The sequence below is a fragment of the Diabrotica undecimpunctata genome, chromosome 3 (genome assembly GCF_040954645.1).
Source record: "Diabrotica undecimpunctata isolate CICGRU chromosome 3, icDiaUnde3, whole genome shotgun sequence".
Classification (NCBI taxonomy): domain Eukaryota; kingdom Metazoa; phylum Arthropoda; class Insecta; order Coleoptera; family Chrysomelidae; genus Diabrotica; species Diabrotica undecimpunctata.
The window spans coordinates 12,176,215-12,198,094 of record NC_092805.1 but is presented as its reverse complement, the minus strand read 5'-3'; the positions used below and the strand labels follow the sequence as shown (position 1 = coordinate 12,198,094).

Here is a 21,880-nt window from a genome sequence, read left to right as displayed (position 1 = left end):
TATTAATAATGCAAGGCTTCAACTTTCTGTTTCAATTTAAAACTTCATCGGAAATAACATGCTTGCCTTCTGGAGTTCGTAACTTCGGCCATAAATAATTCGTATTGTTCTTATTTTCAGCGAAACATAAGCTTTCGTGCTTATATTAGAAATAGCCTTTAGCGATATTTTTCAATTAACTACTAGCAGGAAAATGGGGTGATTGAAACTTTTACAGAGAAAAGATTTTGTTTTAAAAGCGCCATAAGAAAATATGAAAAATAGCAACACAAAAAATATCAAAAAAGTTTCGTAGCCGTTATCGATCATATTTGTTCTAAAATAGTTGCTTGTGGTTATTCGTAACCACATAAAGACGGCAATTCTGAGCAATGGCGTGCGATTAAAAAGCATTAAATATGTGGTCGGCATCATCATTTGTTCTAAAAATTCACAAGGACCATTTTCAAGGAATGAAATGTGGTCATAAGTCACTAGAACATAGAATATCCAGTCGTACATTACCAGTAAAAACCCTAAGCGGGCATTCCTTGATGATGTGATGGATTGTTTGTTTATTTTTCTCTGCTCTCGCAGCTAGCGTTAGGTTTATAGCAGTTCCATATAAATAGGGAGGATCCTTAACGATTAAGTATGGCCTGTACATTCTGTTTATTGCTGCCCATGTTTTCTTTAAGAGGTGAAAGTTCGCTGGGTGGTTGGAGGGATTAAATAGGATTATGCTATCTGGATTTGACTATATTTGTCTGGTCTATTGGCCCAGTTTCAATGATGTTGTAGTTTTTAGAGTTGTTTTGCGGTCCACGGTTTCTTATGGATTTAAGTCTTCTGAAATAAATAAGTTCCTGGTGAGTTGGGTTGTTAACAATCTTAATGAAGTGTTTTATAATTATACTACATTTCCATAATTTAGGTGGCTTGATGTTGCTCAGGACCATCAACCAAAATAGTACGATCGTTATCATAGTCCCAGGGATTATTCTTATTGTTTGGTTTCATACTCTGTCAACATTGTCTACATGGGGGCTGTTTACTCCGACTAATGAGCAGTACTTAAGTTTAAGATATTTGATTACTTAAAAAAACTTATTTGATTACGATTATTGCATGAAATTGGATAAACAATGGTCATTTTTATCTTATTTCTTCGCTTTATTTTTAATTAGTTATGCATCTTTATTAATTTAATTATTTCTCATATAATCTCGCATATAATATCGCATCTCTAATAATTTAATCATTTTCATTTAGTGTCGGCAAGAATATAAAAGTGCTTACCTGGCGTACTTGGCTGCACCTTCAACCGAATCCCTGAGCGCTTACTTCAACACCCACAACGCTTATATCCAGCAGCTTCATGCGACGAATGGAATGATGGACGAATTTGGAAAGAGTACTTTACCGTCTTTGCTACAGGTAAGGTCACAACTGTTATATTATTACTTTAAATCCGCAGTATTAAAATTATGTACCTACAAATACACTGCGCGTCAAAATTACCGCATAATTTTAAAATTATAATTTCAGTCCTAATGAAAAAAATTTTATTTGTTGTTTTATTTTTTAAGGTTGCTTTAAGAATATCTGAGATAAGAAACTTTTCGTTTTTTTAAGAAAACTGTATTGCAATAAAACTACCTAACATCATAAATAAATGACGGAATTGAAATATTTTCAAAATATTAAAAAGAAAATTAAACTATACTTCGTTCACAAATTGTTGAGAGCACGAAATGTGCCTCAAAGTCATAAAACGGCCGTAAAATTGGTATCATCATAGGCGTTGCTGAGGTGTTTATTCATTAAATAATAATATGTTTTAATACTGTTATATATAATATTAATAATGTTTTATAATAATATATTTAGCAAAAAAACAATTAAAACTTTCACGGCTAATGTTGGTTATTATATTATATTAATAAAAATAAGAATTTAACCATTAACAATTTTGTAAATAAGAATACCTTATCTCTTTGGATATTTCAATACTAATCTTCGCGTTTAATCACTTTACTAGAAAACCTGGAATTCATATCCGAAGGTACTATTCGTTGCAAGATAATTAAGATGGAATTCCCTAGATTTTTAATAATATAATGGGTATAAAGATGCCGGCTTTGGCCACGTGCCTCGTCTGTTCAGTTTATATTCGAAACTTAACTTGAAAGGGTGAAGTTATTACGAACGAAAACAATTTTTTTGTTTAGTATTTCACGTACCTTTCGCTCGTGCTCGTTTTGTTGTATTGTTTGTGATGGCTTCTTCATCAACATCATCAAGTTTTACACCGGTACTGTTGCGTACAGTCAGTAAGTCTGTCTATTCACCAAGAGAGAAGACTATTGTCCTAAATGTTCACGATGCTCTGGTTTCTTAGAATCGAACATAGTCGAAAGTTGTGCCAACATGACTGGCGTAGGGGAGTCAACTAGCTATATATAGATTCTTATCAGAAAAAAAAAACACGGTATAGCTAACCCAAATACAAACGAGCACTTAAAGAGAGGGAAAAAGCCTATTGAAATTGATGAATTTGCCAAAAATGGTATTAGAAGAAAAATTCATGGATTTTTTTAAAAAGAAACCTAAACAAAATTTTACCTAAAGTTAGAGACGACCCGGATTTGCCTCATATCAGACGAACTAAATTGTGGCAAGTTTTAAAAGAATTAAATTTCCAGTGGGAGAAATCAGACCGAAAGTCACTTTTGATTGACCGGGAGGAGATAATATGTTGGGGAAGAAATTATCTACGATCCATACGAAAATTCTGGGCTGAAGGAAGGCCAATCTTCTACCGGGATGAAACGTGGATAAACTCAGGTCATACTCTAAAAAAAAATTGGTCAGATAAAAATATATTAAGCTCCAGGCAAGCCTTTATGGAAGGTTGGTTTACTGGTATCCCCCCACTTTCTGGTAAAGGCAGTAGATTAATAATTTCTCCCATTGGCAGTGAAAAAGGATTTGTTAAGCATGGTTTGTTGGAATTTCAGTCCAAAAGCACAATAGACCATCACGAGGAGATGACAGCTGATGTTTTCGAAGAGTATTATGAGCAGATGATTGAACACATACCACCAAATTCACTTATAGTATTAGATAATGCACCTTATCATTCACGACTAGTAAAAAGACTTCCAACGACTGCATGGAAGAAACAGGATATTCTTGAATGGCTGCGAAATAAGTATCTGCCTTACAAAAATGGAATGGTAAAAGCAGAACTTCTAAAAATTGCCCGACAACACAAATCTAAGTTCAAGAAATACGTAGATGACAAAATGGCGGAAAGGCGAAACATCACAGTTCTTAGACTTCCACCCTACCACTGCGAAATAAATCTAATTGAACTCATTTGGACACAAATTAAAAGTTATGTGGCTAGAAAAAATACGTCATATAAAATACAAGCTGTACGTGAATTGTTATACGAGTCTTTACAACATATTACAGAACAAAACTGGAAAGATGCAGTAAGACATATAATAGAAGAAGAACAAAAAATGTGGGATCTTGATAACATAATTGATGCGATCGTAGAGACACAACCGCTAATTATTAACCCTCAAGACGCCTCGGATTCCGAAGTTGATCCTATTTATTTTGAACTTGAATAGATTTCTAATCGTAATTATATAAGGTAAGTAATAGTAGTTGTAATCGTAAGGAATTAAAGAGGAAAGGCGCAAAATGTCGCTTATCAAAATGTTTAATGTGTTTTAAATGTATCCATTTTTTTTTTCAAATCCTGAGAAAACTAAAAAGCATTTTTGAAAAATTTAAAGGCAGAATGAAATATTTATTAGAATAAATAGAAAGTTTCTTTTGCATGCAATATTTTCAATTAAAAATTATACTATATTTTCTCTTTTATTTTCACCCCTGTTACATAACGTAGTAAAATAAACATTGTAGAAGTTTTCAGGGACTTTCTGCCCTCAGTAATAATGTAATCTTTCATTCTGCTTTTAAATTTTTCAAAAATATTTATTAGTTTTCTCCGGATTCCAAAATAATGGATACATTTAAAACACATTGAAAATTTTGCCAGACGACATTTGGCGCCTTTCCCCTTAATTAAATAAATGTATCTCTTACAAATGGCAAGACACTTTTTATTTTTGAATAAAATAAAGAAGTTTTATTAAAACAAAAATACAATTTACATAAGTACAATTTAAAAAATATATTTATTTAGTTGAAATAAATGTTTCAATCATATACTCTACGACACTGGTCAGTCATCTGTAACCATTCAAAATACCTTCGTAATCGGATTATAAGGTATTGTATTCCTTAAGATACAAGGTGGGTTAGTCGAAAACATCTTAAACCGTCAGTTTCAGATTGGTTTTTACTATTATATCGTATTATCTATCCTCTCTGTATTTCAGTTCTCTAATTAGGGTTAAACTTGTAGTGAGCTATCGACAAATTGTGAATAGATTATAGTAGCGAGTATTGCCCTCCCTGGCATGTATTACTTCTCGACAACAATCTCTCATACTGAAAATTACCCTTTTTATTTCATCTTGATCAATTGGATTCCAAACTTCAACTAGTCGCAAAGACAATTGATCTAATGTGTTTGGTGTCCTAGATAATTATCTAGATCTATCTTGTCTTAGTTAATAGTCGTCTCCCTACGATGTATCAAACATGTTCTATTAAGTTGAGTTTAGGACTTTGCGCAGGCCAAACCATGGCAGAAATCCCAACCTCCTGACGATATTGCTGCACAATTATTGCAAAGTGTCTTCTTCTTATTGCAGCGTCTCCCTTCCAATGGTAGGCGGTCCAAATAGCAATTGTAGCTTTGGAAACTGCTCCATGAACGGTTTCTGTGGATGAGCGGTCAAACCATGAACTAAGCGAATGAACACGAGCTCTGGCGTCTTTCAACTGATCTTTTAACCTGCACTTTACCTTCCAGTATGATTAGAAGTAATTCATATCTTTCATCTCTCAACACATGACTCAAGTATTGTATTTTTCTCTTTTTGTTGAAGTATCAAAACAGTAATACCATGAAGTCTAGCCATTAAATCAACAGCATATTGACGATAGCTACCACGATGCTTCTTGATTATTTTTATTAGTTCTGCTTTGGCTATATCCTCTGTAAATAAAATACATTTTCCTCGTAGCCAGCTCTGCATGATAATTTTTTATCAGGCATCGTTGGAATGCCTTTAACAAGGCGGCTGTGATAAGATGCATTATCCAATACTATAACAGAGTAACTATCTGCAAGATGGAGAATGTTCTCGAACCACTTCACGAATCATACGAAGTTATTGCCTTCGTAAAAAGACAACTGCAGCAACTGTTGCCACTAATACTTCTGTTAAAAAATAACAGCGACTAACAGCTTCCCTTAAAAGTAGTGTTTTTTAGTCGATTATATACCTTTCAGATAATTTGTTTTTAGATAACATGAATCATTTTTCAATGATATGTCTGGATTTAAGATATTCATTCGGTAAGAGCTTTAATTATAGGAAGTCACATACCTATAATATTCCCATAATAGTAAGGTAAGATCGGGTAATTACGAAATTCACAGAAGGACAAAGGCATTAACAGAGATATAATGAGAGAATTAAGTTATAATAAAATATTTGAATTCTAAAAAAATAAGGAACTAACCACGCCGCTGGAATTGTATGATTTTCCAACAGGTGGCCTTGACGACAGCAGTGGGCTTAAGAAAGCGCAGTTGCCACAATTACCTTAATGTATATTACTTATGTCCAGCTGAAAGATTTACGTACTGTATGATGTGGATTATCCCCTGGTACCTTCGATGTATAAAGCCTCCTCTTATGTAGTTTAAACCAGGTATTTGGCATTATCAAATCCTGCTGTTGACAAAATTGATACAGCCTATCGTCTCGTTCATTACCCTCTCTTAGTCCATGTTCGCCTACCAAGTCAGATCTTCGACCTCTTTAAATTTTGCTTTAAAATGGTCAAGCATTTAATTAATATTATTTTCCTTTAGGCTTTTAGCGTCTGTTTTAACTGACTTTAAAAACATTCTGCTTTATTTTCGAATTTCGTTTATGCAGCAGGGGCATAAAACAATATACGAAACTGAATGTTGAGCAGTTCAAAAGAAAGAAGAGCAAATAGTTCATGTGGCGAAAGTGAGAATGCTGAGATGGATGCGTGGAGTGACATAAATTGATAAAATTAGTATATAAGGTGAACTTTAGGGGCGGCACCAATAAGTACTAAGATAAAAGAGCATAAGTTAAAATAGTTCGGCCAAGTTCAACATCATAATTTAATTACCCAATCTGAATAATAGCTGATTTGCACGCCGAATGGAGTAGGAAAAAAAAACCAAGGATTGCCGGGGGGAGATCCTTAGGCAGGAAATGTCAATACAGAAGATTGATACTGGTATAACCCAAGATACAAACTTAGAAGAAAGCTCTATCTAGGAAAGCCGACCCCGCAATGGGATAAAGGCAAAGATAATGTTGATGAAGTCATTTTTTAATAGTAAAATAAAACATTTAAAGTATAAATGACTGCACACTTTAAACAATGAATCCTGCGGACTGTGCTGCCCGTTTAAGTAGTAAAGTAAAAAGTCTTTTCCGGATAAGGATTAAAAATTTCCACGTTATACCAAAAAAGGGGATTTATTCTGAACAAATTTGGCTATTTTTTTAAAAAATATACACCCTGTGCCATTATGTTTAACCACTCTGTTTAAACACCAGAAGGATATACGCTTCATGTTAAAAATGTAAAAGCAAGCTATCGCGTGTGTGAAATTATTCTCGGCAAAGTGGCGAAAAATTTATGAAGAGACTTTCTAGGAATATAAACGATGTTGCTGGAGGAAGATTGTTACAAATTCTTTAAAAATATTTTTGACGTCTTCGTGATAAAATTCCCAATGTGAAATGGCTTTCCTTATTCAGTTATTTTTCAAGGCATGAACGATTAGAAGATCTAAAATAATCATATAATTTTTTATGTATATTTAGTTATACCAATAAATTTATAAAAAGTATAAAGCACCATTGCAGTATTAAAACTTTTTTTGAATATTATTTAATTGTTTGCAATAATTAAATTATCATCATTATTAACTGGAATATACAAAGACAGCAAAAAACATGGTGAATCGAATAAAAAATAGTACAATATTGTATTTATTTTTTAATTACATCTTACATCTTCAAAATTTGAAGCATTACGGCGCAAATAAGCTTCGTAACGAGTTTGCAAATTATCCGTAATTAACATAGTTATAAAGAACGATTACTGAAATTGTTAAAAACGGGTTATTTGAGGGGTCTAGATGCAAAACCAGCAATCTCCACTTTGAGAAACTTTTCAGGAAACAGAATTTTTTTAATAAAATTTTAGCATTTTATTAAAGTTTTATTTTTTTGTTATTTATATTTATTTGTACATTGGCTATTGTATTTGTACATTGCAGGTAGCGGGTAGGAACTCCTCTGGATAGTCTTATCAGGAAAAATGAATCAATCACTGCCCTCCGCAGATTTCAGGGGTTTCCTGACTCGGGAAACTAGTACCTGCTTAGGGTCCCTTATCTAGGGTCACGGATGAAATCCCTGATTTTAGGGAGTGTATAGAAGCACTCGCTAACCCGCGCGGCAAGCGTGGCGTTTTAAATATGCTAAAACATCTCAAGTGGAAGATGTCGAGTATCAATACGAAATTACCCCAGGTGAGTAGAGTTATACACTCAGAATCTCACACTGAGCAATTAGTCAACGTTATGGATTCTGAGGGAGACAAATCTTCGACTTAATCTTATAAGAGAAACAACCCATCATTGCTTCGTATAGCCACTTACAATATAAGAACTATGGAGACCCAAGAACACCTTGACGAACTAAAACAAGAGCTCTCAAATATCAAATGGGATATAATTGGACTGTGCGAAACTCGCTTACCAAGAGAAGTATATATCATCTCTAAATCTGGTCACCAGCTATACCAGGAAAACTCCGTGGAAAATCATCACATAGGCGGTGTAGCGTTCCTGATAAACAAACGAGCTGCCTATAAAGTAACAAAGTCCTGTGCAGTATCAAACTTGTCATCTTGTCATCGCTTTGAACAGCAGATACAGCTTATAGATAAAACATGGATATGCACCGAAAAGAAGCTCAACATACGAGGAAGCTGAATCATTTTACGAGGATCTGACAACAGCAAGGGACCAAGAAAAATCACACTTCGTAATAATCACAGGAGAATTTAATTCGAAAATTGGAACAAAAGAAGAGGGCGACACACAATATATCGGTTGCTTTGGGCTGGACAACAGAAACGAAAGTGGTGAGATGTTGTACAACTACTTAAAATAAGGAAAATTTAATTTGTATCAACACTTTCTTTAAACAATCTGAACAATGTAAATGGACATGGATCAGCCCAGACAAGAAAACTAAGAACGAAATTATAGACTACATACTCTCCAATAACAAAAACTTATGCACCGACGAGACAGTACTTAACAAATTCTATACCGGTATAACAAATTCTATACCATAAGAGCGAATATTAAAATACAGACGAGAATAGAACGAAACAAACTTATTAAACGAGAACGATACCCAACCACCGATGTTCTGTTTTAAAAAGAAACAGAAAACCAAAAAGAGCTAAGCACAAGACTAAAATCAATAGAGTTACTGAAACAAATGGATATAAATGGACTAGCCAATAAAATAAAAGTAACTGTAAAAACATCGGTTAAGAAAATATGCTCAAACACGAAAACAGCCAAAACATCTAAACTCCAACCTAATACAATTAAACTACTCCAAGAAAGAAGAAACAGATCAGATCGAACTTTGGACAGCTTCAAAAGTTTAAACAAAAACATGAAGAAAGAAATTAGGAACGATCATAGAAACTATACTAACAATCTAATAAAAGATACAATACAAGATAACTGCAATATGAAAGTACTGAAAGCAAAAAACTCATCATAACAAAAATCATAGAAATAAAAAATGAGAAAAACGGCACCGTCTGAGACAGAAAGGAAATAAGCGAGGTCATTGAAGAATTCTACACTAAATTATACTCGGTAAATACACAACCACAACAACGACGTACTGAACGAACAATAATTAACACCGGCTCAGAAGAAATACCGGACTTAAACGACTATGAAATAAGAATGGCCCTAAATCAACTAAAAACGAATAAATGTCCGGGAGAGGATAAAATTACAGTTGAAATGTTGAAAATTGGTGGCAGAAAAATGGAACAGGTATTAAATATTTTATTTAATAAAGTAATTGATAAAGGAAGGATTCCTCAAGAATGGTACAACTCCGAAGTCATTCTACTATTCAAGAAAGGAGACAAAGCAAACATCGAGAATTACCGAACAATATCCTTGCTATCACATCTGTATAAATTACTAACTAAAATCATAACCAACCGCCTAACACATACGCTCGATTTCTATCAACCTATCGAGCAGGCTGGATTCAGGAAACATTTTAGTACCATGGACCACTTTCACACCATAAGAACACTGATAGAACAATGCACCGAGTATAACGTTCCAATTCATATGGCGTTCGTCGATTTCCATAAAGCATTCGATTCTCGAATTATGGGCAGTGCTTGAATCTCTAGAAAATGCACGTATAGATTTAAGATTCGCTAACATAATTGAAAACATATTTGAAAATGCCACCATGCAGTTAAATCTGGACAAAAGCACAAAAACTAATCCCATAAGACTACAACGGGAGTAAGACAAGGAGACACCATCTCTCCCAAACTATTTACTCTTGCTCTAGAAGATATTTTTAAGAAACTAGAATGGAACCACAAGGGTATCAACGTCGACGGATCATACTTAAACCACTTGAGATGGAAGTATCCAGGAACTAAATAATATGCTACAACAATTGAATGCAGTTTCAGTAGCGGTAGGCTTAAAAATAAACTACAACAAAACAAAAATACTGAGCCGAGACCAGACAAAATATGAAAGTACAAAATCATACCATAGAAAATGCTGAACATTATGTATATCTAGGTCATGTCATCAAACTGGGAAAACCAAATCAAGATGCTGAAATTAAAAGAAGAACACAACTGGTATGGGGCGCTTTCTGCAAACTAGCATATATCTGAAACACACCTCAATTCCTGTAAACTTAAAGAAAAAGGTGTAAAACCGACGGCTTGGAAACAGTAGCACTTACCAAAAAATCTGCTAAAAAATTAGAAACAACGCAAAGAGCAGTGGAACGAATTATAATTGGAATATCACTGAGAGACAAGATTAGAAACACCGAGATAAGACGTAGAACGAAGATTAGGGATATTGTGGAATAAATTACAAAAATGAAATGGAGGTGGGCAGGTCACGTAGTCCGATATAACGACAACAGATGGACACGGAGAATTCTAGAATGGAGACCAAGAACTACAACAATAAGCATGGGAAGACCTCAAAAAAGATGGGTAGATGACATAAGAATAGTGACAGGCAAACAATAAGTAGATTAGATTGGCAGATAGAGAAATATAGAGGCAATTGGGAGAGACCTGGCATCAAATAAACCAGCACAAATTCTCATTTTTGTTGAGATTTTTATAATATACATTCAAAGTAGTTATATTTGTTGTATACAAGCAATGGAAAATAGCTGCTCAGGACCGACAACAATGAAGGCAAATAGTAAACGCAGCCAAGACTCACATAGAGTTGTAGAGCCAAATGATGATGAGATAACGTTGAGGTTTACAGATATAACTCTTCGGAAACAACATGTCCCTACTGGCATCAGCACACTCAGCAAACTCACATGGCTTCTGCAATTCGGTCCATTTATATCTGAGCGGAAATATTGCTCTACTGTAAACACTTTCTCCTTAGTTGTGAGATATTTTTCAGGACATGTCGTTTTATTTCTTAACTTTTTTCACACTTATCTCTTTACCCTATTAGAATCTCTTTTTATTTTGTTCATGGAATATTGCCAATATTATTTTTTTGTGTTAGTAATCGTTGCAATTAAATTACTTCTGGATTTAATGTATTGTTGTGTTGACATTTTTTTCGCTAGAGTTTTGATCTGAATTTCTTAAAGTTCATAAATATTTCATGCTTTTCAAGACTCGTCTGCCTGTTTACAAATTAAACGAACTTTCATAAGTAATTTTCATACGTCGTGGAAAAGAAAATCCTAAGAAATACGAAATAAATTGTGCTGACTAATCTTTTAACAAGCACGTGGCTTAAAAATTGCTTACCAAGAAAACCCGCGTTTCATTTGAAGGGGATTTATGTGGCAACGAGTGATTTTTTATATAAAATCTAGAAAGAAATAAAAAATCAAAGTGATATCCACTTGGATCGGAATAACACGGTACAGAATTTAAGCAACAATATCAATTTTTATACCTTCAATATACAGGATGTTGAACGTAGACTTGCACACTCGGCTTCTCTCTAAAAAAATTAGATGTTTTAAGTGAACATTTGTACTTCTGCATGACTGAAGTCATTCTAAAATATTGACACTTTGTCACGACTGCTGCTCAAATTAGAAGTCACTATTAACTGTGTCATTTATACCAAAAATCCCTGTATATATCTCTTGTAGAATATTATAGTTCATTCTAAAAATATACTTATTTTTTTTGCATTTATTGCGAAGTCTATCAGCGACATAAATGACTTTAAGAGATTGAAAATATTAAATATCCAATTCGTACAATTAGGTATATATAATTTACATTAAAATCTAACCTAAATACAAGAAAAAGGTTCTCTATTTGAAGAAACTAGATTGAATATTGTAGAAATTAAATGAAATAAAACTAAATGGCGTAAACAAACATTGCAACAAGGAATTATTCACTACATATCAACGACCAGGAATTTATTTTTTGACAACGCAACTTTGGAAGAAGATGATCAAGATGTAATCCATTAGTAAACGGAAACTCTCTTTTATGACCACTTAATGAAAACGGGAAATAGAAACATGAATTATTATTAAAGACTATTGATTTAAATAAAAGTAGGCGGTTACATTTCTTTTCAATTCTAGCGTGATTAAAGTGTTTCATCGAAGTGACTAAGAATCTGTGTGATTATGTTACTACTAACCAATTTAAAGTATATCTTGGATATCAGTGCTTTAAATTATATGACTACTGTAATATACTTGTCTTGTCTTATAGTGCTATAATCTTAATTGATCTGTACTATTAAATTATAGATAATATTAATGACGTTTAATATATATTAGTATCAAACACACCTGGTTTCCGGGTGTAATCGTGTCGAATTGTAATACACTGAGCTTACGACTTTCTTTCTGAAGTCTTCATCAGGGCCTTCAGTCTGCTTAGCCCTGATCACTTTACTTATATACTGTTTACTGTTCACTCCACTAATGCTGCTTTCAATATGACACTATCTATTTATACTGCCGGCGGAGACGTGCTTCACTAGTTTACGTCACTATTTTATTGATACTATTCGGGCGTTCTTCAATCTCTATAGCTTCTCGAAATTTTTTTATATGAAAGTAAGTAGAAGCTATAGTCCTGAAATTTTTAAAATTAATTTTGTGACCTGCATGGAAATGATGTTAGTCTAGAGCTAAATTTGAAACGGGATTGTGAGCGGAAGTATAATGTTTATAGGTCCTATTTTGAATTCTTCGATTGGTTCGAGAATTTCTTCATAAATAGCGAAATAATTTCTTCTGTCAACAGATCAGTAAAGTCAAATGTTTCGACTTGTGTTTTACAAAATCTTGTAGAAAATTGTGCATTTGATGGCAGTGAAACCAGAATTTCGTATTGGTCCACAAATTATAATACTTTATATGTAAACAGATAAGTGAAATTTCCGGCCCAACGTACTCTAAGACCGACCAACCAACAAAACCCGAAGATACTAGAATACGAACTACAAAAAACCAATAAATTATCGAAAACTATAATGAGAAGCCTACATAATCTACGGCCGGATTAAATCAACTGATTGCGCCTTCCTCACTACATACAAGCGAGTCCATATTGAAATTCATACTAGCACTACCGATAAAATCTCCAACACTAGGAGTGATATTATACCATCCTAAAATAAAATACGAAAAATAAAACCAAAATATTTTTATGTATATTATTATTATTTTTTGTCTTTTATGCTAATAATAGTAAGTTGTTGATGCAAACTAAATAATATACTCAGTGACATTAGAAGTGTTACACCCAGAAGGAATAATTTCTTGAACTTAATTTTTTGGCAACATGGTAGATTTACATCAAGAATGAAACGATAACGTCGTCAAGAATTTTTATTAACAAGTAATCACAAAAAAAAATAAGGTGTTTGGCGACCCCGTAGCTGAATACACTCCTGTATACGTTTAGGCATTGACAAAATGAGATGATCGATGTCTGCTTGTGGCACCTCGTTCCAAGCAACTTCATGTGTTAACTGTGCCAGAGTCTGTGGAGGATGGTGCAAAGTGGACAGTCTCCTTCCCATCATATCCCATACATGTTCGATAGCATTTAAATCCGGAGCACGGGGTGACCACGGCAAAACATTAACGCCAGCATTTTGGAGAAAGTCCATAGTTTGACGAGCAATATGGGGACGCGCGTTGTCTTGCTGAAAAAGGACGTCTCGATAGCCGTCGAGATAAGGCAGTAAAGTGGATTGTAAGATGTCATCAACATAATGCGCAGCTGTCATATTGCCTCGAATAGGCAATAGCCCCCCAAATCATTACTTTAACTGTCCTGTGTACATGTCTCTCAACAGCAAACCCCATATCTCGTCGCTCTCCACGGCGGCATCTTACCATACTACGGCCATTATGCATCCCTAAACAGAATCTTGATTCATCCCTGAATGCTACATTACGCCATTCTGACACCCAATACTGCTGTTCTCTGCACCAATTCAAACGTTGATGACAGTGATCCGTAGTCAAAGGAAGCACCAGGCGTGAGCGCAATAAAACCAGTCCAAAGGCTAGAATGCGACGATATAGTGTACGCATACTAACAGGTCTACCTACTACTCCAAACTATTGCTTAGCAATTTGACGCGTAGTAGCAAAACGGTCTCGCAGAGCAAGTAATCTAAAGCGCCTATCTTGACGCTCTGTGGTATGCCTCGGTTGACCAGTAAGTCTTCTTCGTGTTCCTCTACCTTCGTTTGTCCACACACAACAGACACGCATAACCGTCATTGCCGTACAATTAACGCGACGGCTTATTTCACGATACGAAAAACCCACATCTCTATACGCAATTATTCTGCCCCTGTCAAAATCGCTTACATGGTGGTAATTTTGATGTCTTCGAACTCGAGGCATTTTCTTACACTGAATACAATTATACTGAGGAATAATAACTAAGTATTTCTATACAAACCGGATTTAACAAATCGGTATCTTCACAAAAAAATATAAAGGTAAAACTTTATTTTTACAAAAAGTAGAAAAGATAAAACATTGATATTGTTATCATAGCATGTTTTAAAAAATGTTATTCTGTTGCCAAAAAATTGAGTTCAAGAATTTAGTCCTTCTAGGTGTAAGTGTAACACTTCTAATGTCATTGAGTATAAATAAAAAGTTTGTTGTGAGATATGTCGCTCGCTTTTGAATTTTAGTGTGAAAAATGTCTGCTGGATTTACTAGACATTTACTTTATTAGCCTTTAATGGGTTTTCCTGTAATATTGTAATCAAACAATGCCTAATACAAAATCATTCTATTGTGTGCGCGTTGTTGTAGAACGAAGAGCTTATTATGTATTCAGTTCTGAACACAACAAGCAAATTAGGTTCCATATTGTTGTTAACTGAAACTAGTGTATTATTTAATGATAACCGCAAGGAAATTATTGTTATTTTGGTAGCCGATAAATTTTCAGAATTTGTAGAAAATCGACTGTCATCAATGTTCTACCTGTTCTTAAAATAATAAGAAAAATGAGCTTAGTATTAAGTTAACAGCATTACTATAATTTAAGTAGATAATTTTACAAAATATTATACAACAACCAAAGGAGACCTTTAAGATACACACTAATGGGTCAAAAATTACTTAGTCATTTATTATGTTCATATGAGGTTAAGACAAAATTGATTTTATTAAAAATTATATTTATCTAATGTTTGACATTTCGAATTCCACTGCGGAAATCGTTTTCAAAAGAAGTTATTTTAAAAAAATCTGCCAAAACGTAAAACTAATAAATTGTTAATAAAGTACATTCAACCAACATACACCTCTAAACTATTAATGAAATTCGCAGAAAAGCTTTCATTGTAGCAAAAGGCACGGTAAACTGCACTGGAGTTCTCCATTATCTTTTTAATTACTTACTTTGTTTAGAATATTTTTGCCTGTATTATCAATTAGAGTTAATTTGTATAAAATGAGAAGCAAAAATTCAAATGGAATTTTAAATATCGTTGTTAATTTGGCTTATAATGCATAAATATAATGGTTAACCTGCTGTACAATTATTTTCTAAATAACATTTTAATAGTGTTCTTACTGATTATTTAAATTTATAAATCATCATCATCGTCACTAAATTCACTACCGCTCTCATTATGTAAATCTATAATCACTGGATTAATTTCACCAAGGGTCAAAATTAATTTTATTTTCCCGGATCCACCACTCTTCTATAAATTTTCCACATTTTTTTACAGTTTTGACTCATATTTCTGCTGTTGCAGTTTTAAGAGCTTCTTGCCACATTTCCCTACCTGCATGGTCACTGTATCCTCTGCATCCAACGTGATTATCATAATATGTTTTACATATACCCCAGATGTGTTCGATGGGATTAAACTGGCAGTGATACAGCGGTAACCGTAATTGATGTCCATAACTTGATACAATTTGGTCAATTATATAAACTATTGAAGCATGAAACCTAAGAAGCAACAAAGAAACGAAACTGAAACAAATAATGAACAAGGAAGGAACAATAATAAACGACGATAAGACAATAATGGAAAGATGGAGGGAACATTTTCAGCTGATACTGAATGGAAATCAAGCGAATACAATGGAGAAGGAAAGCCACAACAGGAGAATATTTATGAGAAACACGGAAAATCCAGAAACTATAGAAAAAGAAGAACTGAAAGAAGCAATAAGAAAGATAAATATTGGAAAAGCACCAGGAAGCGATGAAGTAGCACCAGAAATGATGAAATATATAGGAGTAAAAGCAAAATAAAAATTGTTATACATATATAACCTAATATGGAAGAGAAAAGTAATACCCAGAGAATGGACAAATGCAGTAATTATACCTATATACAAGAAAGGAAACACAAGAGACTGTAGGAACTATAGAGGTATATCACTACTATGTGTAGCAGCAAAAGTATACGAAACAATAATAGAAAGGAAAATTATAAAAGAAATAGAACATAAATTAGAGGATGTACAAAGTGGATTCAGGAAAGGACACAACACACAAGACCATATATTCACCATGCAACAAGTAATAGAAAAAGCCTTAAAGAAAAATAAAGAAATACATCTGAGCTTTATAGACATGGAAAAAGCATTCGACTCAGTCAAAAGTAAAGATATATGGAAAAAAGAAGAAACAAGTAAGTGAAGAACTGATAGAAGCAACAAAGAGTATATACATGAAAACAACAAATACAGTAAGAATGTTAAATATACAGTCAGAACCATTTGAAACAACCCAAGGAGTTAGACAAGGGGGAAGTCTCAGCACAGTACTATTCATAAATGTAATAGATGAGATAGTGAAAGAATGTAAGAAAACATTCAAGAAATACTGCATCGGTTGGAACAGAATGCAAATGATAAATGCTGAGATGTGTATATTTGCAGACGACATAGTATTAATTGCGGAAACTGCAGAAAAACTGAAATACAACTTAGAGAAATGGAACCTAGAAGCAAGCAAATACAACTTAAACGTAAACAAAGAGAAGACTCAAATAATGAAAATATCAAGGAAACAAGGGACGGAAGATCAAATTGAAGTAATGATAGACCAACAAAAAATAATACAGACAAATTCATACAAATACTTAGGAACAGTAATCAACAACAAAGGAGACATCGAGGATGATCTTAACAACAGAATGGAAAACACAGGAAAACTATTCCAAGCACTAAATAGAGGATTCCTTAATAACAAAGAAATATCAACAAAGACCAAGATGACAATATACAAAACAATATATAGACCTACAGTGACATATGGAGCAGAAAATTGGATATTAAACAAAAGACATCAGAGCAGAATTCAGGCAGCAGAGATGAAATACCTCAGAAGAACGATAGGAGTAAAAAGAACTGATAGAATCAGAAATGAAGAAATAAGAGAAAGACTCAAAATCAAACCGATACTCGAGTCAATCAAAGAGAAAAAATTGGCATGGTTCGGACATCTAACCCGGATGGACAATAATAGACAAGTAAAAAGAGTGTGGGACGCCAAACCAATAGGGAAGAACAGAAGAGGAAGACCCATTAAAGAATGGAACTTACCAATTTTTTATGCTCGGTACGTTCCACGACTGTTTTAATTATTTCTCCAAAATCTCCGAATGGTAAGATGCATTATCTAAAACTATAACTGATGGTTCACTGAGACTAGTTAAGAGTTTCTCCTTAAGCCATTTAACAAACATATCTGCATTCACGTTTTCATGGTAATCAGCAGATTTTGATTTTGAAGAAAAAATGAAATCTCCGTTTTCTATAAAGCCTTCTTTTTCTCCTGCATAAAGAATGATGTGTCTTTTGCCTTCGCTGTGTGTTTTATTGATTTTATGCTGTCGTCTTGCCAAACTATTTTTAATTCTACCCTTTGCAAATATCCATGTCTCATCTAAGTACACGAATGTTGCATTTCCAGATTTAACTCAAAAATTTGATTCTTTTGTGAACCACACTACTTCTTTCGCATAAAAGTAACCTTTTATTTTCTTTTTTAAATTTAAATCCTAAATTTCTCAACACTTTCCGAAGATTAGTTCTCTTTATTTCAGAAACTTGTCTTTCCCTTATTTTGGGCAGTAAAGTATCTAAATTGACATGTTGATTATTTTCACGCATTCGATACAAAATATTGCGAATTTCAATTTTTTTTCCATCAGGTAACTCAATACTCCTAGAATGTTTACGAGTTGTTTTCCCGTCTTCGTGATACTTAGTCACAGGAAGATCTTCTTGAGAATCTATGACAGTCCTCATTACAATTCATCAATATCCAACTTACGTTTTGGCATGATGGTCACTTGAAACAACACGTTTGAATTACGATATACTGGGTTTAGATCAATATGACGGAAACTTTCTAACTGTTGTGCTTGAGAGGTAAAATATAATATAACCGCTTACAAAGATCCTAAACACATTAAGCAAATTAGCCTTATAATCATTAGGAATGCCACAATTATTTTATTTTTAGTACAAATATTTTCATTTGACAATAAAAATTTGAATATATTTACCAAAACCCTAACTTTAACTCATAATCGCAGACGTCTCAAAAACGGTACACTCTAACAGACATATGGTCAATCTAACCACCACTATTTAAATTGACAAAATGTTCTAGTTTACTCCGGAGTATTTTTTAACAAAAATTAAAAGTGATATTTTAGTACTTTGTATATCTACGTTGAATATAAATTATCCTTAGCACGGTAGTATTTGTTTCAAAAAAAAATATTTATACAAGTAGGTGAAAGAAATTTACGTTAAATAGCATAATGCAAGAATACTATTTAATAAAAAAAAAATGTATTAAAACATGCAAAACTACCAACAACGGGTTAATGACACATATATTTATTTTATACCTAAAATTTAGCAAAGTGTTAAAGATTATGGAGAACTCCAGTGCAGTTTACCGTGCCTTTTACTACAACGAAAGATTTTCTGCGAATTCCGTTAATCGTTTAGAGGTTTAAGTTGGTTGAATGTACTGTAGGTTATGTTTTTCAAAATTGATGCCTGCTGTTGGTTTTAAAAATCTGAGGACCCTCGGAGTATTGCATTTTGACTGTTTGTTTGATGTGTGTTTACGTAGATTATGTGTTTGTGTATTGTGTGCTGTATAATATATAGGATTTTGGATAATTTGTAGACCAAACTTATTAGACCGAAAAGCACTTAACCGAAACCTCACTAGACCTAACAGTAGGAGACCGAAAAGCAGAAGACGGAAAGGAATATGTACATAACAGGGTGCCTAAAATGGTGTTAACGTCACTCTTCTCCTAATTTATTTTTACCTTTACTAATTTGTTTAACGGATGAAAATGCTGTAGGTCTAATGCTGTTCGGTCTAGTGAGGTTTCGGTAAAGGGCTTTTCGGTCCAATGAGTTTGGTTTACTGCTTTCAGTCTAATGATTTCGGTCTAATTGTCGTTTATTGCATAAAAAAGCATGTAATGTATAACGCAATTAACTTAATTTGTCTTAGTTTTTCCCCCAATGTATAATGCAGCAATAAGCAACAACGGCGTAACCCACTACATGTTATAGCACCAGGGTATCAACCGCTAAGTTTATTTGTGTAAATAGTAAACTACAGCATATTATAAAACAAATGATTACTGAGATCTATAGCCAATTTGTCCTAATAAAATAATTGATTTACTTTTTCTGTCAGTGCAAATACTGATATTAATGAAAAACATTTTGAGAGGTTATGTTTAATTTATTTTTACAGAATTTTTTGTTTAATTTACTTTTTGCAAACCCTACGGATTAATAGTTTAAAAAATATTTTAATGCATACCTTGTCTTTTACACGAACCACTTTATAAATGTTTTTAAATACTACTAGTAGTTTAAACTACTCAGAAAACTGCAACGGACGTAAAACGTGTTCTGTTTTGAAAAAGATTTATTGTAGTTTATGTTGATACATATACCCATTAAATATTTTTCAACAACAATGTAACCCGCACTGTGGATTACCTGGTTGTTGTAGATTTATGCATTATCACTAGTTTGACGAATGTGGATTAGAACTTTGGTTAATAGATGTCGCTAAAGTACCAGATACGGCTTCTACCATTTTTGTTTTTTGTCAAACCACTCGTAATAAACTTCGTTGTTGGCATGTATATCACATTTGTAAACAAATTGTGGGTTACACCATTGTTGCAGAACAGGGTCCATATGTGATGTGTATAAATTGTGGGATGACGAACTAGCAGCTGGCAAAGACTTATTCTAGGAGAAGGCCTGAGAGATAATACACAGTTAAGAAGGTAATACTATAGTATTAGGGGACCTAAATGATCGAGTGGGTGAAATAGATAAACATACCCCAGATATATTAGGGCCATATGAAGAAGAATTAAAAAACTGGATACGTTTTTTCAACACAAAGATGCGCACAAGAGAAGTCAAAATCAGAGGAGGAAGATACATTATAAACTATGTGTTAGTGAACAGAACAACAAGGCAATATATTAAAGACGTAAGAATAAAACTAGGAGTTAAGATAAATAGTGACCACTATCTCGTTGTAACTAGAACCATCTTGAACCAGCATCTACAATATTAGATACAACACATATGCAACACACAATACACATAAACACAAATCTAATATAGCGTAATTTATGCTATGTGGCCTTAATTACGATACAGTTTATACACAAACATATAAGAAAAACCACACAAAACAGTCAGAATTTGATATTTCTATGGTAAAAAGACCACCCTAAGATTTTTTTTTTAGCCATTTTCATACTATTTGCCTACAAGATCGAGGTTAAACATGCAAGTTTTGAAATGACATAACCAATAACAAAAACTTTAGTGATACATTTTGCAGAATTTGTATAATAATCTTTTTTGAAAACGATTTCAAGTGTGTAAATCAAACATGAGTTAGTTAAAAATGTGATTTTAATTACAACCAATAATTGTGGCTTAATCCCATACAAACATTATATTATTAATACTTAGTGTAAATATTGTTCTGAATTTTCCATTTGTTTTTAGTTATATCATTATAAATTTTAGAATTGTATTTTTTATCAATAAAAACATTATGTTTTACTTGTTGAAATATTTTATGACATTCACTTTTAACAATTGCAAAACATAATCACAAATTATCCAATTTTTTAAGTTTCTTCTTCAGAAATGTATCTTTGCAATTTGAAGGTTGTTATTATACTTTTCAATTGACGTCTGAAACTAAATACAGTTGCTAAAATTAGTCGATAACCGAATAGGGTGGATTATACATCTGGCACGAACAGTTTCAACAACAGCTTCAAGTTTGTCTAGACTATTTGCTTTGACTTGACAGTTTAATATACTTAGTATCATGATTTAACACAAACATCTTCGTTGAATATAGAATCTTTGTGTATCGATTATCTTTAGACAAATAAACAGAATATATCTATAGTATTGTACTCATATTTTTGTTATTATTATTATGAGTATATCATCATGGATATAGAAATAGACTATTCTCCAAAATTAACGCACAACCTTAAATGTACCTTAAATTTAAACATATTTTTCTTTTGAACTGTTAGCTGGATTTGTATGATTTTTATTTCGCATTATAGGTCTATTTTTAAAAAATTAATGTACGATATTTTCTGACTAATGTCAATGTTTTACTAGAAAAAAACTTTACATCTTATTAACCTTGTGAGATAGATTGACCCTTTCTCAACATTTTCGTAAAAGAAATCATATTGATATTTTTACTGTCAAAAAGGAAAAGTACGTCGAAAGTCTAACGTGATTATATTATATTTTAATACTTATTAATATAAATATAATATATAGGGTCAACAAGATCAAGAGAA

At 33.0% G+C, this 21,880-nt stretch overlaps 1 protein-coding gene across 7 annotated transcripts in view; it reads left to right on the top strand.

Moving 5' to 3' along the window:
• The window catches only part of Stacl (SH3 and cysteine-rich domain-containing protein), a 707,685-nt gene that overhangs the window by 393,482 nt on the left and 292,323 nt on the right, over positions 1 to 21,880 (top strand). For all 7 annotated transcript variants that reach the window (XM_072525277.1, XM_072525271.1, XM_072525272.1 and 4 more), the window contains one exon: positions 1,252 to 1,416. In XM_072525277.1, coding sequence (XP_072381378.1) covers positions 1,252 to 1,416 — 165 coding nt within the window. The remainder of the gene's footprint in view (positions 1 to 1,251; positions 1,417 to 21,880) is intronic.